The sequence below is a fragment of the Eleutherodactylus coqui genome, chromosome 7, assembly GCF_035609145.1.
Source record: "Eleutherodactylus coqui strain aEleCoq1 chromosome 7, aEleCoq1.hap1, whole genome shotgun sequence".
Lineage (NCBI taxonomy): Eukaryota > Metazoa > Chordata > Amphibia > Anura > Eleutherodactylidae > Eleutherodactylus > Eleutherodactylus coqui.
Genome location: NC_089843.1, coordinates 59898634 through 59917482, shown reverse-complemented (window position 1 = coordinate 59917482; position 18849 = coordinate 59898634). Strand labels below are relative to the sequence as shown.

Sequence of the window (18849 nt, the reverse complement as noted above, 5' to 3'; positions counted from 1 at the left end):
CCCTCTCTAGTCTAAATGTTCTTTGCTCTCCATAGTCAGCCAGAAAGAAAGGGAGGATATGTATGGAAGATTTATACGAGCTATATTGAAATGGCTCTTCCTCCCTTCCAAACCTAATTGAAGAGAATGGTGGCTCAGAAATCTAATTCTCCTGATTGCATAAGATTCTACGCATTTGGACTCTAATATTTATGACCTTCCCTATGGAAAACAATCCAGAACGCTCTACAGGCCAATGATAGACTACACAGACATCTGCTGGTAGCCCATATCAATATACAAAACAGTACTATAAAAAACACAACGTTATAAAAACACGTGCAAGAGTATGTGAAATTATCCCAAAATCAATATTGATAAATGAGGTCTTGTCCTATGGTTTGACGGGACTGATGACAAGGACCTAAGACAAATATCCAAAAAGCCTCTGGGCTTAGTAATGGCCCAATAAGATCTCCTAACTCTTTCTACACCAGAGATGCTGTAAGAAAGATCACCATCATGACACTGTGGAAAATGTGTGATAGATTGCATGTCTGAAGATTCGCACCTTCAGCACATGTAGCACAGCCGGACTTCACATTCTAAACAAATCACTAAATAATTATTGCGTCTCGGATAATCTCATCTAGAACTCCATCTTGTTTTGGGCATGCATTCTGAAGTCCTTGATATTCATGAAGGGTAGGTTCCCCACACCCAACTGCAGCTGATTGACAGAGTTTTCCCTATGCACAGTAATGGGGAGAATGCTGTCAAACAGCCACAGGAGAGTCCACTGCTCATGGAAAAGAGGACTCTCTACTTGGCTGGAGCTGGGCTTCACTCAAACTGCACCTAATAGTTTCTTTTCATGGAAAGTAATGCAATAAAAGCAGCAAGTGACCCACTGCTTTAATCAGAGTGTTTGCCACTAGTTTATGTTGCCCTCAGATTCTGTGGCTAGGTAAACCCTCCTGTTAGGTTGCGATCACACATTGCTAATTTGATGTGGATTTTGTTACTAATTTTGGTGCAAATCTGCAGATTTCATCCATTCAATTGAATTCACATCGAATTCGCATATCTGTGCCAAAATCCACAGCAAAGTGTGAACGCACCCTTAAACTGTAAATTCTACTGGCTTCCAGTTACCACAGCAGAGTGCCTTGTGGGTGCGCAGATGACAGGACACAACATGCAGTCTTCATATAAAGCTGAAATGGTTCATGTGGATGTGGCTTTTGTACTACAATGGTTGAAATGTGGCAAATACACGTATGCTGCAGATGTTCTTTTATGCTGATTTTACAGAGACTTTTGGCTATGGATATTAACAGTTGTACTGATAAGTGTATGCACAGCGGAGAGGGAAGATTTGCAGCATGCTCCCAAGTTTGCAAATGGGAAGATGGAACAATACCTCTGCAGCGCACCTATTGGATGGCAGCATTACTGCAATTTAAAGTTAGACTTTTTAAACAAGTCTTGTAACAATGACTGGGAATTGTAAGCCAAAGCCAAAAAAACCCCATACACAGACTGCTGTCAGAAACCTACTGCACACTTAAAAGGGTTAATCACCCCAAAACTGCTGTCTGTGTATGGTTTTGCTGGCTTTGGCTTACGATTCCGAGTCATCGTTGTTTAAAAAGTTTAATATTGACTTGCAGGAATGCTGCCATCCAATAGGTGGTGCTGCAGAGGTATTGTTCCATCTTTCTATTTGCATATTTTGCAGAGGAGCATGCATGGCCTTATAGGGCCAGCTGTACACAACCGGGTCGGATTCTGCATGTGGGATCCCCCACCGGAATTCTTGTCGTGTGCAGGCGGCCTTCTGTACTGTGAATGGTCCGGCCAGCTCACTGTCGGACACGCGCAGATTTTCCAGCGCCCCCGCTAGGTGATGATGTGGTTACCACCACCTTTCCGCAATGTCAATTGTGGAAGGGCCGTGGATCAGACGGCTTTCATTGACGTCAATGGAAGTTATCCGTGCAGAGTGCGTATGAAAATTAGAACATGCTGCGATATTTCCTCCGCAAGCGTAAAATCGCAGTTGGTTTCCGCTTGCGTGCAGGAAAAAGCGCTTTTCCATAGCATGCTATGGATAGTATTTACTGTGGAACCCGGAGGCAAACATCCGCGCCGGATTCCACAATTCAAAACAGTCCGTATGCAGGCGGTTTACGTCTCCTCAGGCACCTTCTAGGTGCTCTCCCTAAGGAGAAACAATACCCTTCCGGACTCAAGTTTGCAACAACTGGATGGACAGATGGCCTCCAACTATGGCCCGATGGAGAGATGTGGTTAACTATTTCATTTCCTATGGAAAAATTATCTAAAAAATATAAAGTAACCTGAAAATTTTTTAAAGGTTTGGAATGTTTTGCGCAATTCTTCCAGTATGGATTTTAACCCAAAAAGCTTTTCAATTCCTAACATACCAAATACACAATTACGTGAATGTTAAGTTAAGGGCGCCTTTACACGAATGTGTGGTGGTAGTGTATTATGCATGTGAGTTTTTGCACAATCTCATCGTGTCCCTGTGTACACCACAAAACTGGGTAGCAGGCCGCAAGACTGTCATGTGGGTGGCATGCCGCGAAATTATGCTCGTGTGAAGCTTTTTTTGTTTCAATTTCTCGCTCTGTCGCTTCGCAGCGGCTCGTATGAACACCGCACTAACGCAATGTAATTGCGTATGTGCAGCATTGATTACACGCCCATAGAGAACAATGGGCTCCATCAGATGGCAAAATAGAATATACAGCTTTCTTTTTTGCGTGCATTGTATACGCAATGAATATTCGCAAGTGTGAATGAATGAAAATCAATGTACTTCCACTGTTTTCATTCACCACGCATAACACACGGTGAAATTACGCTTGTGTGAGCCCGGCGTGTGTGGGAGAAGCTCTTCAATTGTAAACAGTAATTCATCACAACTAGAGATGAGCGAGTATACTCGCTACGGCACATTACTCGAGCGAGTAGGGCCTTAGCCGAGTATCTCCCCGCTCGTCTCTAAAGATTCGGGGGCCGGTGCGGGTGACAGGTGAGTTGCGGCGGGGAGAGAGGGAGAGAGAGATTTCCCCTCCGTTCCTCCCCGCTCTCCCCCGCCGCTCCCCGCCCCCGAATCTTTAGAGATGAGCGGGGAGATACTCGGCTAAGGCACTACTCGCTCGAGTAATGTGCCTTAGCGAGTATACTCGCTCATCTCTAATCACAACATTGAAGGGGTTGTCTCGCGCCGAAACGGGTTTTTTTTTTTGCATAGGCCCCCCGTTCGGCGCAGGACAAACCCAAGGGATGTGTTAAAAAAAATATATATATATTACTTACCCGAATCCCCACTCTGCGACTTCTTTCTTCTTCCTTCTCCAAGATGGCCGCCGGGATCTTCACCCACGATGCACCGCAGGTCTTCTCCCATGGTGCACCGTGGGCTCTGTGCGGTCCATTGCCGATTCCAGCCTCCTGATTGGCTGGAATCGGCACACGTGACGGGGCGGAGCTACGCGATGATGCGTAGAAGGGGCGGAGCCAGAACGCCGCTCGTGCCCGGACCGAGCAGAAGAGAAGACCGCACAGCGCAAGCGCGTCTAAAAACGCAAGACGACAGCGAAATTAGACGGATCCATGGAGACGGGGACGCCAGCAACGGAGCAGGTAAGTGAATAACTTCTGTATGGCTCATAATTAATGCACGATGTACATTACAAAGTGCATTAATATGGCCATACAGAAGTGCTGAACCCCACTTGCTGCCGCGAGACAACCCCTTTAAGTATTTAGTTTGTTGAATGTGTGAAGGAAAATATGATATTGCACTTGTTGGAACAGATTTGTTATAACGCTGCAATAAAAAAGAAAAAAAAAAAAAGTTTGCAACAATTCCGCCACACGAGTAGGTGCCCAGTAATAAGGTCACACGTCCTGAGGTGAAGCGATGTGGTACAGATTGTGGTTTCCACTTCCACATTACAAAGTTTGGTCATAACCCCCTTACCTCGGCGCGTCCTTCATAATAGGTGAGTTTAGACTTCGTAAGCACAAATATCCTTTCCTTGTAGTTTAGCGGCGACGTCCTCTTCTTCTGCTGCGACCTTTTAATAAGAGTTTCTTCAAGTATTACTTCTGAATTCATTTCAGCTTCCTTTTCACCGATTTTCCTGCCATTGAATATGAAGGACTGGAAACTGGAAACAGAAGAAGAAAAAAAAGTTTTTGCAGATCTTATTCCCCCAGTATGTCTAGAATGGCAAGTTTAAGCAGCTTTGCAAGGAGTCCTGAAAAACAATCTTCTACCGTTTTGCGTATGCAGTTCTTATGCAGACGTATGTGCACCTTGGTTGCTGAGCTTGGTGATTACAAAACTACTGTGGGTTATTGTGATCCTACCTTTATTTATTGTTCACCCTTATTCATGCCAACCGGATTCAGTGCCTACGGGCGCATTCAGACAAATGTTGTTTTGTCCCCTTATGAGGACGTGATAATCATGGCCGTATAACGGGAGAAGACTAAACCACGGATATCAATGGATTTCAGTGGTTTTATGTTCACTAGTGGAATTCTCACCCGGTAATTGTATGGGCGAGAAAAATAGGACTTGCCTATCGGGTGTCACCTGTCTTCCCATCTCTTTTTTCAAGCTCTGGCGCTCGGGCACGAAGTTTGAAGAGCCAGCGAAGGGGACGAGGGGAATCACTTCCAGGTGCAACTATGATCCGTGCTGCCAAGCGTAGTTGTGCCCATGCTCATCAGAATAAGCCCTTTTTCTTGCCAACCATGGTCAGTGCCTAAGGCTGTATTCACACAGATGGACAGGATTCGCCCAGGAAAAGTCTCCATTCATTTGATTGGGTTAATTCATACAAGCAATTTTTCTCTGAGACCGAAACACCAAGTTAGACATATTGCTGCATGTCCCATTGTTTGGGTGAATCTTGTTCAAGAATCTCGCATTATTTTCAATGGTAGCGTGAAAAATACGCTTCGCACTTGCATGCTATGCGAGTTGCATTCTACTATTGGAACCACATGCATTTTTTTTTCACAAGCATGAAAAACAGATGTAAATTGTGTGTTTTTATCTTAAAAACTCATGGTACACACTGAAATCACAGCAAACCTCCCCCCCCCCCCCAGATTTTCAATTACCTAAATCGCACTCGCCCATATGAATACACTCTAAGGGCTCCCGCAGACAAGCATAGGTGTATATACGCTTGTGAGAGCGTGACGTGATTATGCTGTGAAGGGAATGCTATCACGTGTTTTCACGCGCGCAACATAGTATGCTAGGCTGGAAAAGCCAAAAGTCCATTCAGTTCAGCCTGTTTCCACCCCGCCCCTCTTGTTGATCCAGAGAAAAGCAAAAAAAAAAACCCCAATGAGGCAGCAAGAGGCAGGAGCCAATTTACCCTCATTTTGGGGGGAAAAAGTCCTTTCCGACTCCATAATGGCAGTCAGAATAATCCCTGGATCAACATTTCGACAGCCCTTCTATTTAATGTCTATATCCTGTAATATCATAGTGCTCTAGAAAGACGTCTAGTCCCCTCTTAAACTCCTCTATGGATTTTGCCATCACCACCTCCTCAGGCAGAGAGTTCCACAGTCTAACTGCTCTTACAGTAAAGAACCCCCTTCTGTGTTGGTGATGAAACTTGCTTTCTTCTAGACGTAGCAGATGCCCTCTTGTTACTGTCACAGTCCTGGGTATAAGCAGATCATGGGAGATATCCTTGTATTGTCCCCTCATTTGATCGCCCCTTAGCTGTCTTTTTTCTAGAGTAAATAATCCCAATTTGGATAGCCTCTCTGGGTATTCCAGTCCCGTCATTCCATTTATCAATTTTGTTGCCCTTCTTTGAACCCCCTCAAGCACTGCTACATCTTTCCTGAGCACCGTGTCCAGAACTGTACACAGTATTCCATGTGAGGCCTGACAAGTGCCTTATATAGTGGGAGGATAATGTTCTCATCCCTCACCCCTATACCTCTTTTAATGCACCCCAAGACTCTATTATCTTTTGCAACAGCTAACTGGCATTGTTGCTCCAGTTAAATCTACAATCCATTAGTACCCCCAGGTCTTTTTCCATATCACTTTTACCTAGCTGTACCCCATTTAGTGTATATTGGTGACATCCGTTTCTTCTGCCCATGTGCATAACCTTACATTTATCCACATTGAACTTCATTTGCCATTTTTCTGCCCAAGCCCCCAGCTTATCTAGGTCCATTTGCAGCCGCACATTGTCCTCCGTTGTATTAATTGTCTTATATAGTTTTGTATCATCTGCGAATATTGATATTTTACTGTGCAGCCCCTCTATCAGGTCGTTGATAAATATGTTGAACAGAATCGGGCCTAGTACTGAGCCCTGTGGCACCCTGCTAGCAAAGGTGGCCTAATCAGAGTATGAACCATTTATTACCTCCCTCTGCTTTCTATCTCTGAGCCAATTCTTCACCCAGATACACAGATTTCCGCCCAATCCGAGCTGTCTCATTTTATATATCAGCCTATTATGCGGCACGGTGTCAAATGCTTTAGAGAAATCCAGATATACAAGATCAATAGACTCTCCCAGGTCCAGCCTAGAACTTACTTCATTGTAGAAGCTGATCAGATTGGTCTGACATGATCGACCCCTCATGAATCCATGCTGATAAGGAGTTATTTCGTTGTTCTTCTTGAGGTATTCTAGGATGGCGTCTCTCAGAAACCCCTCAAATATTTTCCCAATTATTGAAGTGAGACTTACTGGCCTGTAGTTACCAGGCTCTCTTCTTGACCCCTTTTTGTATATTGGAACCACATTGGCAGTGCGCCAATCCAGGTGGTACAACCCCGGTCTCAATTGTGTCCGTAAGTATAAGAAATAGCGATCTGTCTATCACGTCACCTAATTCCATTAGAACCCTTGGGTGTATTCCATCTGGGCCCGGCGGTTTTTAGATTTTAATCTTTAGCCAGCTCTGCACTTCTTCCTGCATTAGGCAGGTGATATTTAGCGTAGCAGCACATTCACATGTGATTTAAACGGCTGTGCAGCCAGTGTTTTCAAATTTCCCTGCAAAATTGCGCAGTTCATAACTCAATTTCGCAGGTATCGGGTGCTCACCCCTAGAGACTCCTAAGGTGCCTTTGATGTGCAAATGCGCTCCAAAATAGAGCATATCGCAGGGATTTTTTTGTGTGCTCAAAATGCGCAAATGTGAAAGTGAGAATGAACCAATTGAAAACAATGCACTGCATGCTTTGCGTGCACAAAAATGCGCTAGTGTAAGCCCCAAGTGCTATGGATGAAAAATCCATGACAAATCCACCCTGTGTGAACATGACCTTACGCTGCCAATTTCCATCTGCTCCCAGTCCAGCTGCTGGAATGTACTTGCATTCTGTTCTACACATCAATCCCTATTGTTAATCTAAATACCACGGTTTCTTTTCCAGGCACAAGACCCGAGGACGACGTCTCCGCTTACACAGTTAATAATATCCCGTGTAAACTGACGGCGCTCTTTATTGTTCTAGAATAATCTTGTGATGAACTGGCAGCCAGAAGAAAGACTGCAAACACCGATAAGGAGAGCAGAGGATTTCCTCTTCATATTTCGCCAGAGATAACAAGTTGTAAGTAGGAGCGGCCTCCTCTGCAGCCCGGACAAGGGACCGCCGGATAATACTGTCTGCTACTGTGAAAGCGAAGTATATAAAGATGGCGGACGAACATCAGGCGGCCAATGACGGCTTAGGATTACTAACTGTATGACCTCTACGTTACTTCAGCGCAACAAAAAGGGTAACGGACGGTTTTAGACCGCATAAAAGTATCCTCCGTCGCTCCACAGGCCTGGCGGTACAGGTTTACTTCTTGTAAGGGTGCACTCACACGAGCGAGAGCGAGTCGCACCTGACATTCTCAGGTGAGGTTTACATGGCACAGCACATGGCCACGCCGTCCGTGTGCGAGAGACCACACGTATGTATGTTCTATTTTCATGTGAGAATCAAGACAGCCTCCCACGGGCCTGTCTGCACGTGCAGAGAATAGAACCCTACTGTTCTCAATGAGTTCATTCTCACTTTCACTTTTGCGCACTTTCCCTGAAAGGCACCATAGGAGTCTAATGAGGGGGGTGATGCACATCTGATCCTTGTAGAATGCGTAATGAACTGCGCAATTTCATGGAAGAATTGAAAACACCAGGGAACAATTTTAAATTACATGTGAACAGTCCGCGGCAGCGCGAAAAGTACGGTACAATGAGCAGATCCGAGCACAATAGCACAACCTTCACAACACAAAAAGTCACGCTACTGCATGCATTTGTGAGCTTATGGTCACCTGAAGGCGCCCTCACATGAAAATAGAGCATGCTGCGACTCTTCTGTCTCGCAGCATCGCTAAAAAAGAAACTCGCCCCTGTGAATACATCCACTGTATCTTCATTTGTCTCACATAGCGCAAAATTCTCACACTTTTCTTGCCCGTGTGATTGCACCCTAAGAGATCATTTTACACTTCTTTTAATTTTGATCACCGTACCGTAATTGTAAAAACATGAATAGGAAACTTGACCCGAACCACAATAAGTGCAGATAATAATCACAAAGGGAATTATATTTTCACTCATTGCAAACATTTAGGCCGCCTGCACACGGGCGGATTGGCATTGTGGAATCCGGAGCAGTCGCCCGCCTCCGGATTCCGCAGCAAATACAGCCCACAGCATTCTATAGCAAACAGCGATTTCATCTCCACGAGCAGAAATCGATCGAGATTTTCCGCTTGCAGAGAAGAAATCACAACATGCTGCGATTCTGTACGGACTCCGCACAGACGGCTTCCATTGAAGTCAATGGAAGCCATCCGATCTGCGGTCCTTCTGCAATGACATTGCAGAAAGGTCACGGATTCCGTGTCCATCACTAGGCGATGACACGGGAAAAACAATGAGCAAAAAGACTGCCGTGTGGACGCTGGCCAGGCACATGGTGGGATTCCGCAAGCGGAGTACGACCCGCTTGTGTGCAAGCGGCCTTAATCAGAAGATCATTAACCCTTTCCAATCCATTGTCTGACGTCTAAAGACATTCTGATTGAAGGCTGTACAGCTCCGATGTCGGAAGACGTCCAGCAGGGTATTCTTACAGTATATTACTGGCCGCTCTGTTGTCGGGGGGGGCCTCTTCAGCATGTCAAATACCGCACTACTGGCTCTAGCCAGCAGATGGCACCATTGTATAATGACAAAAAGAGAAAGCCCCCTAGGAAACCCTGAATCCAAAATGGGATTGCAAAGGGGTAATATACGTGTTCTTTTGAAAACCTTTCCTGGGGTGACCATACTGAAAATGCACACTCCCGCCCTACATTGCCTGTGTATATCAGGGTGCACCACCTATGGTCCCTGATGGCTTTATGTGCAGCCCCCCCCCCATCATCTAGGGGTGGAGCTCGCTGGAGATCACTGCCGGCCACCCAACTCTATGCACAGTCAACAGGCTGTCATTCAGAGATGAACAGCGGCCAATTGTATGAATTTTACGCCTGCACAAACTGAATGACGAACAATAGTGAACAAATTATCGCTTGTCGCTTCGGTCGCCGGCAGCGTTTACACTGACAGATTATCACACAATCCAGCGAGAATCTCAACAATAATGGTTTCGAGTAAAATGGCCCGGAGTAAGAGGTGGCGGTTCATGTGTCCGACTCTCTCCAACAGTTTATGGGAATTGTGAAATGCTCGGCTGTTATCACAACACCCATCATCTCCATGCCAACTGGGGCGAACTGGAAGTGCCCAGGGAGTGCCAGCGTGTGTGCAGAGCCTTGTTTGTGTGTATATGGGATATTGCTTATCTGGCCTAATCTAGGCATCCAGCAAAACAGTAGACCTGCCATTTCATCTACAGCCCTTTAACTCCTTCCTGACCTCCTACAACATAGGATAACCACTATACAATAAAAAGACAGCAATCCTGATTAGAAAGCCACATTAACCCCTTAGTTACAAGCTTATTTTTTGGTTTAAGGGCCAAGTGATAGTTATCGTGGCATTGCAATAGCCAGAACTTATTAACTTAGCCGTAAGAGGGCTTGTTTTTTGGGGCATTAGTTTTTAAAATTATTTTGGCTGCGATTGGTTCATCGCGTGCTGGCTCTAATTGGTTCTCGAGCGCTGGCTCAGCCAACCAGAGGCAAAGCTTCCTGGAGACATGGTTTTTTAGCCCGCCTGCAGATGGGTGGAAATTCCGCGGCGGGATTTCCCATAGAATTTCCGCCTCTGGAAGCTGCCATAGGATTGCGTTAACAAACGCAATCCTATGCAGATCGCCGCGTGAAATCTCGCACAGCAAACAAACCGCGGCATGCTCTATTTCTGTGCGCCGCACAAAAACGTCACTCACCGGCCGCCGGCTCCGCGCCGGCTGCCCTGCAGCCGGCACATGAAAGAGCCCGGGCCGGGGGAGCAGGTGAGTGTCACGCTGCTCTCTGCAGACGCTCAGGTCCCGCTGCGAGAATTTTCGCAGCCGGACCCCACCCGGCCATCTGCAGGCGGCCTTAAAGTCTCAACCAGGAAGCTCTGCAGGAGAACTTCAATTAATTGCTGGGGAGCTTTAGGGAAGATGACAGCGGCAGAGAGGCGATGCGTTCTTTTTTTAACATTTTTTTTAATGCAGCTAGAGCTTATTTTCAGGTAGGGCTTATATTTTAATCTTCACCCCCACCATTACCCCCCCCCCCCCTCCCCCGAGGCGCGACTTTGTAGTGGCACAAAAATTGCGATATCGCCGCGAGAAAATACAGCAATATCGCACACAACACAGATACGATATTGCTGCAATTTTCTTGCGGCAATATCACGTCCCCCGTGTGGAAGCGGCCTAAAGCTCATCTCAGACTTAGTTTATATGGCAGCATTTATCACACATGCTACACTTCATGCAGGGATCCAATCACTTGCCATATCTTTAGCACATAGCAGTGTACCGCTACATGGTAGCCCGCACCAGCTGCTGCAAGTGTTAGAGGCCTGACCCCGATACTTGTGCATAAGCAGCAAGGCAGGATATGGTTTGTCTTAGACCGGTTTTGCCTTTTGTATTACATCCACTCACACTACACGGAGATTCCTTTTTTTTTTTTTAATTCATTGCTACTCTAATATAGTTTATTACATATCAATAAAAGTTACTTTTTAAAGGGGACCCAACTGAGCGCTTCAGCTTATGGCAAAGCTGTGGTGGGATTAGTTACAATTTAACCTTAGAGGGCCCTCCTCCTGCCCCCATTTTTGTTTGCATTGTATGGAGAGGGCTCAATAGCTGCGCCCGCTCCTTACACAGTGGGTACTAGCTATATTTGACAGCTGACACCCAGCCACAACTGCCAGGATCGGAGATAACTCGAACCCCAGTGACATGTAAAAGGCCCAACAGAGGAATGGTGCTCCCTCTGTTACCTGAATGGCTCGCTCACAACTGCTCAAAGCATTTTTCAAACTTGTTGTAACTGAGGTCTTCTAGTATTTGTAATATTTTTTGTTTCACATCTTCACAATCAGCAAAAAGGTTATCTTTGGTGTCTTTTAGCCAGAGGAAATAAAAAAAAAAAAAAGTTGCTTGGAGCGAGATCGGGTAAATATGGAGGGTGACGCTAAGGGGTTGTGCAGTTTTTCGGCAAAAATTGCTAAACACCCAGCGCTATGTTGGCAGGTGCGCTGTCATGATGGAAGAGCCGGTCAATCAGGTTGCCACAATTCAGGAAGTCTTCTCCAAACACAGTGATACAACCTTTTCAACACTTTCATATAAAAACTTTGGTTGACTGTTTGACCCAGTGTGACTAATTCTGAGTGCACTATCCCTTTCTCAAACAAACAAGTGAGGATTGCCTTCACCTTTGATTCATGCAACAAGTGAATTAAACAAAAAAAAAAAGTTTACAACATACCTCCCAACTTCTTAACAATAAAAAGGGATAATTCTTCCTTTAGGCCACTCTCCCCATGTCCTTTGTGTCCCATCTCAGTAACAGTGTCAGTGAGCAAAACGCTCACAATAACGCACCCTCAAAGTACTACAGGGTGTGCAACGAAAAAGCAGCCTACCTTTTGGTAGTATACCACTAATAGTCCGGACGTGCCTTCTGTCACCCCATACAATATCCAAAATCCAGAACTGTCCTACCAAATGCAAGAGAGTTGGAAGTAATGCAGACCACTGCTGCAAGTCATGTTTTCCATAAGAACTACAGAACTTTTTGCAAACTGTACCTGCCTGTAGCCAGTGTTTGAATGGATAGCTGTTACAAAAGAGTGTTTTACATTGAGGTTCCCTTATAAAAGGGTTTTTGATACGTATAAAAGCTCCCACAAAACGCTATGCAAAATACAAGGCCATCATAGGTTTTGTATATGCAACTTTTCACTAGTTTTCCTCTCTGCAGGCTTTAGTTATTACTTTTTCCTGAGTAGGTGGGTGGAGATTAGCTGCTATAATGTCTCATATACACTACACAAAAGAAGGATATCTTGCTCCCCATCTCTCTGTAGCACAACCTTCTAAGTATCAGCATCATGGGGGACATTATACAGCAGTACTGAGAAGTGTAGCTCTGAATGCAGCTCTGGGATGAGGCAGAACATTTTCTAGACCCTTCAGCAGCATCTGTTTGATTCTGGGTCTATATCTCTCTACAGTTGCCCCTTCCTCCTCCATAAACTTCTATGGGCAGCATGTAACTTGATCCCTCAGTGAGACGATAATAATGTGTCTCATCTCTCATCGATTTTAGCAGCTAATTCAATATGAATAGAGAGACCATGCAGTGTGGTGGAACAGTAGGAAGGTTATTGCTGTATAGTGCTTGTGATAAAAGGATATGGGAACAATGCCATGCATGACACCCAGCCGGACAGAATGACTTTGGGTGGTTTGACATCTGCACTCAGGGATTTACTTTCTTTCTCCATTCGGGGAGCAGGAAGGGCAATCCGGCAGCCGAATGGCTTTGCCTCAAGACAGAACCGAACAGTGCCAAGCGGACCCTATTGACTATAATGGGGTCTGTTCGGTTTCTGCTCAGCTGTCCGGCTTTTGGACGGAAGAAAAAGCGCTGCATGCACAGTTTTTCTTCCAGTATTTTAAGCCGGATCTTTGATGGAACCTCCAACCGGAGGTCCCAACGCAAATGTGAAACCAGCCTTAGTTGACTACACTGTTCTGTCTGCCATGAATGCTGTAAACAAACAAACCTGCTCAGGCGGAGACCTTATTGGTTTTCGCTTGAGCAGTTGAAGCCTATTGTTCTGTCCCGGGGTTCTGTCTGAATCCGGTTTTCAAATATTTAAATGGAGTCCCAGGATGAAGCGTTTAAGGTTGTTCAGTATAACCAACTCCCAACTTTCCTTGAGTCCTGAACAGGAAATGTACTTAATTATGTAGCATTATAGGGAATAGTGAGTTTTTGTGCTGGTGCATCAATACGTAATATAGCAACTTCATTTGAATGAATGAAACCCAATCACTGCTACAACAGATGAAGTCTGCAGGGTGTGACATTGTAACAGGATGTGTAAGTCATCCGTGTCCACGGTTCTCTAAATTAAATTCTTTCATGTGACTCTATGGCAAACAATGATGAAGCGACACAAAACTTCTTGAGAAAGGAAACGTCAAAGAGACATTTTAGGGAATCTTTTCTGAAGCTATTGCGATTTCCCGCTCGCGGAGGAAAAAAATAAAAACGCAGCATGCTCTATTTTCATACGGGCTCGGCACAGACGGCTTATATTGAAGTCAACTGCAGCCGCCAGACCTGCGGCCCTTCCGCAATTGACACTGCAGAAAGGTCGCGGGGCCCACTTCATCGCCATGGGACAGTGCGGGAAAATCTGTACTGCGCATGTACAACGGCTCGCCGGACCATCCGCAGTACAGAAGACATGAAATGACAGGTACGCGTGGTCACCGGAGGGCACAGGGTCAGAGTCTGGTGCGGGATCCCGCATCCGGAATCCGACCCATTCGTGTACAGGCGGCCGTAAAAAGGGCAGTTTGAAAGTTTAGTTATGCATTAAATATTGCAGCAGAGCGGTATTTGTAAATTTCCACAAATATTTGAAAATATAACATTTTAAGAAGATATATACATAGTAATCCATGAAAAACCTCTTGTATGATTCTACTGTTTACCACTTCCCCATTAACTCCGCGGCTAAATACATATATCACACACTCATTGTCAAAAAGCAATCCCTTCCCTAGGAGTTGTCAGAATGGAAAGAAAGTTTCTGTGTGATTGTAACGTTGATAATAAGGGATTACAATAGAGCAAAAGGATACTTTATTGTGGAAGACTGAGCCCCTGAGGTGAGGCTCTAGTACCCTGTTGTACCGCCTCTAGCTTGGATACAAGATGTGATACGGGCAGGCATGGAGGCTCTAGTACCCTGTTGTACTGCCTCTAGCTTGGATACAAGATGTGATACGGGTGGGCATGAAGGTTCTTGTACCCTGTTGTACTGCCTCTAGCTTGGATACAAGATGTGATACAGGCAGGCATGGAGGCTCTAGTACCCTGTTGTACCGCCTCTAGCTTGGATACAAGATGTGATACGGGCGGGTATGGAGGCTGTAGTACCCTGTTGTACTGCCTCTAGCTTGGATACAAGATGTGATACAGGCAGGCATGGAGGCTTTAGTACCCTGTTGTTCTGCCTCCAGCTTTGATACAAGATGTGATACATGTGGTCATGGATGCTCTAGTACCCTGCTGTACCGCCTCTAGCTTGGATACAAGATGTGATACAGGCAGGCATAGAGGCTCTAGTACCCTGTTGTACCCAAGCTAGAGGCGGTACAAGATGTGATATGGATGAGCATGGAGGCTCTAGCACCCTGTTGTACCGCCTCTAGCTTGGATACAGGATGCGATACTGACGGGCATGGAGCCTCTAGTACCCTGTTGTACCGCCCTTAGCTTGGATACAAGATGTGATACAGGTGGGCATGGATGCTCTAGTATCCTGTTGTACCTCCTCTAGCTTGGATACAAGATGTGATATGGATGGGCATGGAGGCTCTAGTACCCTGTTGTACCGCCTCTAGCTTGGATACAAGATGTGATACAGGTGGGCATGGATGCTCTAGCATCCTGTTGTACTGCCTCTAGCTTGGATACAAGATGTGATACAGGCGGGCATGGAAGCTCTAGTACCCTGTCGTATGGCTTCTAGTTTGTATACAAGATGTGATACAAGTGGGCATGGAGGCTCTAGTACTCTGTTGTACCGCCTCTAGCTTGGATACAAGATGTGATACAGGTGGGAATGGAGGCTCTAGTACTCTGTTGTACCGTCTCTAGCTTGGATAAAAGATGTGATATGGGTGGGCATGGAGGCTCTAGTACCCTGTTGTACCGCCTCTAGCTGGGATACAAGATGTGATACAGGCGGGCATGGAAGCTCTAGTACCCTGTCGTATGGCTTCTAGTTTGTATACAAGATGTGATACAAGTGGGCATGGAGGCTCTAGTACTCTGTTGTACCGCCTCTAGCTTGGATACAAGATGTGATACAGGTGGGAATGGAGGCTCTAGTACTCTGTTGTACCGTCTCTAGCTTGGATAAAAGATGTGATATGGGTGGGCATGGAGGCTCTAGTACCCTGTTGTACCGCCTCTAGCTTGGATACAAGATGTGATACAGGCAGGCATAGAGGCATACAGATTTCATATGGTATTTTGCAGCATATAGCTCTACATTTGCTGTAACTAAGCTTCTAGATTGTGCAAACTTGTAGGCTGTCGAAGTTGGCATCCCAGATGGTCCCATACATGTTCTATAGGTTTTAAATCTCGCAACCTAGCAGCCACAGAAGTGTGACAATGTTGTGGGGACATTCCTGTGACCCCCTTGTGTGTGCAGCTCAGCATTATCCTGCTGGAAAATGCCCCTTGGAAGCCGCCATAAGAGGAACAAATGTGGGTGCAGGATGTCCTGAACATATTGCTGAGCTGTCATTGTCCCTCGTACCAATAGTGGGGGTGACCGACTGTCATATACGATGTCGCCCTAGACCAGGGGTCCCCAACTCCAGTCCTCAGAGACCACCAACAGGTCATGTTTTCAGGATATCCTATGGTAAGAACACCTGTGGGAATGTCTGAGGCCCCGACAATAATTACATCACCTGTGCAATACTGAGGAAATCCTGAGAACATGACCTGTTGGTGGTCCCTGAGGACTGGAGTTGGGGAACACTGCCCTAGACCATCACACCAGCAAGGAGCAGTGTGCTACTCCACAATCACAGGCAGGATTGAGGCGCTCACCTCGAGGTCTCCAGACATGAACACGGCCTTCATTAGTGCCCAAACTAAACCTGGATTAATCGCTGAAGACAACGCGGTTCCACTCCGCAGCATTTAGTTTCGGAATTTACAACACCACTGTAAACGGAGGCGACGGTGGGTGAGTGTCAAAGGCGGTACATGTAATGGGTGCAGTGAGACACATGTCCTCCAGCCAAGTGCCTGGAAATGGTTCCAACAGACACCGGAGCCTGTAACAATGGAGCCACTTGTCTCTGGACAACAAAATAGTTGGAGCTGTTCGTGCTTGTTGGATGATGACGATCATCTCTACTGGTAGGCTGTCGAGGGCATCCTGAGCCCAGTCACCTTGTGTGCCCTCATACATCCGCTGGTCCCAACATCTCCCAACGGTCTGGTCAGAACGGCCAAGGTGGGGGGCAATGTGTCGATATGAGCATCCAGCTTCTCGCATCCCAATAATGCGCCCCTCTCAGACTCTGGTAACGGGGTGAAATCACTTCTCTGCATCGTAGAGGTGTCTAGTGGTCAACAAGCTCTACATAAGCAGAAGAGGAGGTCAAGTACACACAAGAAGCCTCCAAGAGCCTTTAATAGGCCAAAGGGTGGAACCACTTTCAGGCCTGAGGTGGGAAGACTGTTCATCTAATCGCACCACAACACTAATCATATCTGGGATGTAACTGCATGCTTAGTTTTGCAGAAAAATGACAACTCCTTCTGGAGGTAGGAGTTTTTTTTTTTTTTGACAGAGTGCGTGTATATATATATTTCACGATTTCACGCTCGCCAACATGCATTTTTCTTGCAGATGCAAAGAGTTTGTTTCAAAACCGCCTTGCATCAATTTGGGGAAGATTGCAGAGTTTCAATGGGAGACCTCACATTGCATGCTTCTAGAAAACAATTGGAACAACTGAAAACAATGTGAGATGCGATGGCACGCACAAAGATAGGACATGCCACGATTTGCTTTTTCTTTCCCGCATCACTCATGTGTATGACCCCACTCAAAAGGATGGACTTCATGTTCATGCGAGAATTGCGCGTGTCACAATGCACAACTGTTGTGCGATTTTCTTGCCCATGAAGCCAGCCTATGTGGCCCAGTTTAAATTGCCCTTCAAGACCTTCCCGCCCTGCAAGACATATAAAGAAAAGTTTGGTTGTTTTCCGCAGGTTTCTACTTTCCTTGATGTCAACCAAGCTTGGTACATACCTCACAGGGGCTATAGTCTAATTATTTATAGAGAAGGCCCTGCACAGAATAGACTAAATAAAATATAACGTTTATTAGTAATTATAATAAAACATAAACCACCATTGGGCACACCTGACGTACAACACATAAAAACAATCGACGTATAAATAGTATACAGGGAATAAGTATCCGAGTTATGACTCTATAATGTGGAGTCGATTGGAGTAATTCTCCCTTAGACTAACCGTTGCTAATTATGTAGATAAACACAATATGAACTATAGGATAGGTTATCACTAGAGATGAGCGAGCGTACTCGGAAAAGCACTACTCGCTCGAGTAATGTGCTTTATCCGAGTATCGCTGTGCTCGGGTCTGAAGATTTGGGTACCGCTGCGGCTGACAGGTGAGTCGCAGCGGGGAGCAGGGGAGAGCGGGTGGGAGAGAGGGAGAGAAAGATCTCCCCTCCGTTCCTCCCCGCTCTCCCCTGCAGCTCCCCGCTCCGTGCCGGCACCCGAATCTTCAGGGACGAGCACAGCGATACTCGGATAAAGCCAATTACTCGAGCGAGCAGTGCTTTTCCGAGTACGCTCGCTCATCTCTAGTTATCACCCTCCGTTTTAGATGCAGATTTCCAGATAGATATACAGTGGACTTAATCTGTCAATGCTAAAGACGGGCGACAAAGATTCTTCCTCTATAGTGAATGTTTAGTAACACTCCAATGAAATTCAGAGTTTATCAGTGCGGTTAGCTGGATAGTATACAAGAAATCTTAGTCGGATCACCTTTATTCAACGGAAGATCAGATCTGACTTCAAATACTGGTATTCTCTACTAATGCAGGATTCCAATATTTTCTTTTCAATATTCTCTGCTGATGTATGATTGAGATATTTTACTTCGACGCGTTTCCCCGTACACCAGACGGTTCATCAGGAAGTTTGAATATAAATGAGAGAATAGATGTAACGTATAACGTCGATGAGGCAGTAGAGGATCAATGTTCGAGAAACAGACCTCTTAGAGTGCGTTTGTAAGGTACATAAAAGGGAGTAGGGAGAGTGCGGTAAAGGATCTCATTCCCTTAACATTACTTTAGAGAGGTCGGGGTCTGATCTAATGATTTGACCATATCAATTGTAATAAATTAGAGAGAATGAAAAAGCCTATATTATTAGATGGCTTTTACTTCTATAGTGGCAAGTTATTGCGCCCCTGTAGGCAGAATGGGGGATATGTTATTTTTTATATATCCCTCTTTCCTTAGATTTTTCAGTGATCCCTCTATATATCAGT

The 18849-nt window shown here is 45.6% G+C and overlaps 1 protein-coding gene across 1 annotated transcript in view; it reads right to left on the bottom strand.

Annotated features, from left to right (window-relative positions):
* TEC (tec protein tyrosine kinase) overlaps positions 1-18849 on the bottom strand; it is a 79956-nt gene that overhangs the window by 51367 nt on the left and 9740 nt on the right. Inside the window, exon 2 of the mRNA XM_066573108.1 lies at positions 3998-4187. Coding sequence (XP_066429205.1) covers positions 3998-4135 — 138 coding nt within the window. The 5' untranslated portion in view covers positions 4136-4187. The remainder of the gene's footprint in view (positions 1-3997; positions 4188-18849) is intronic.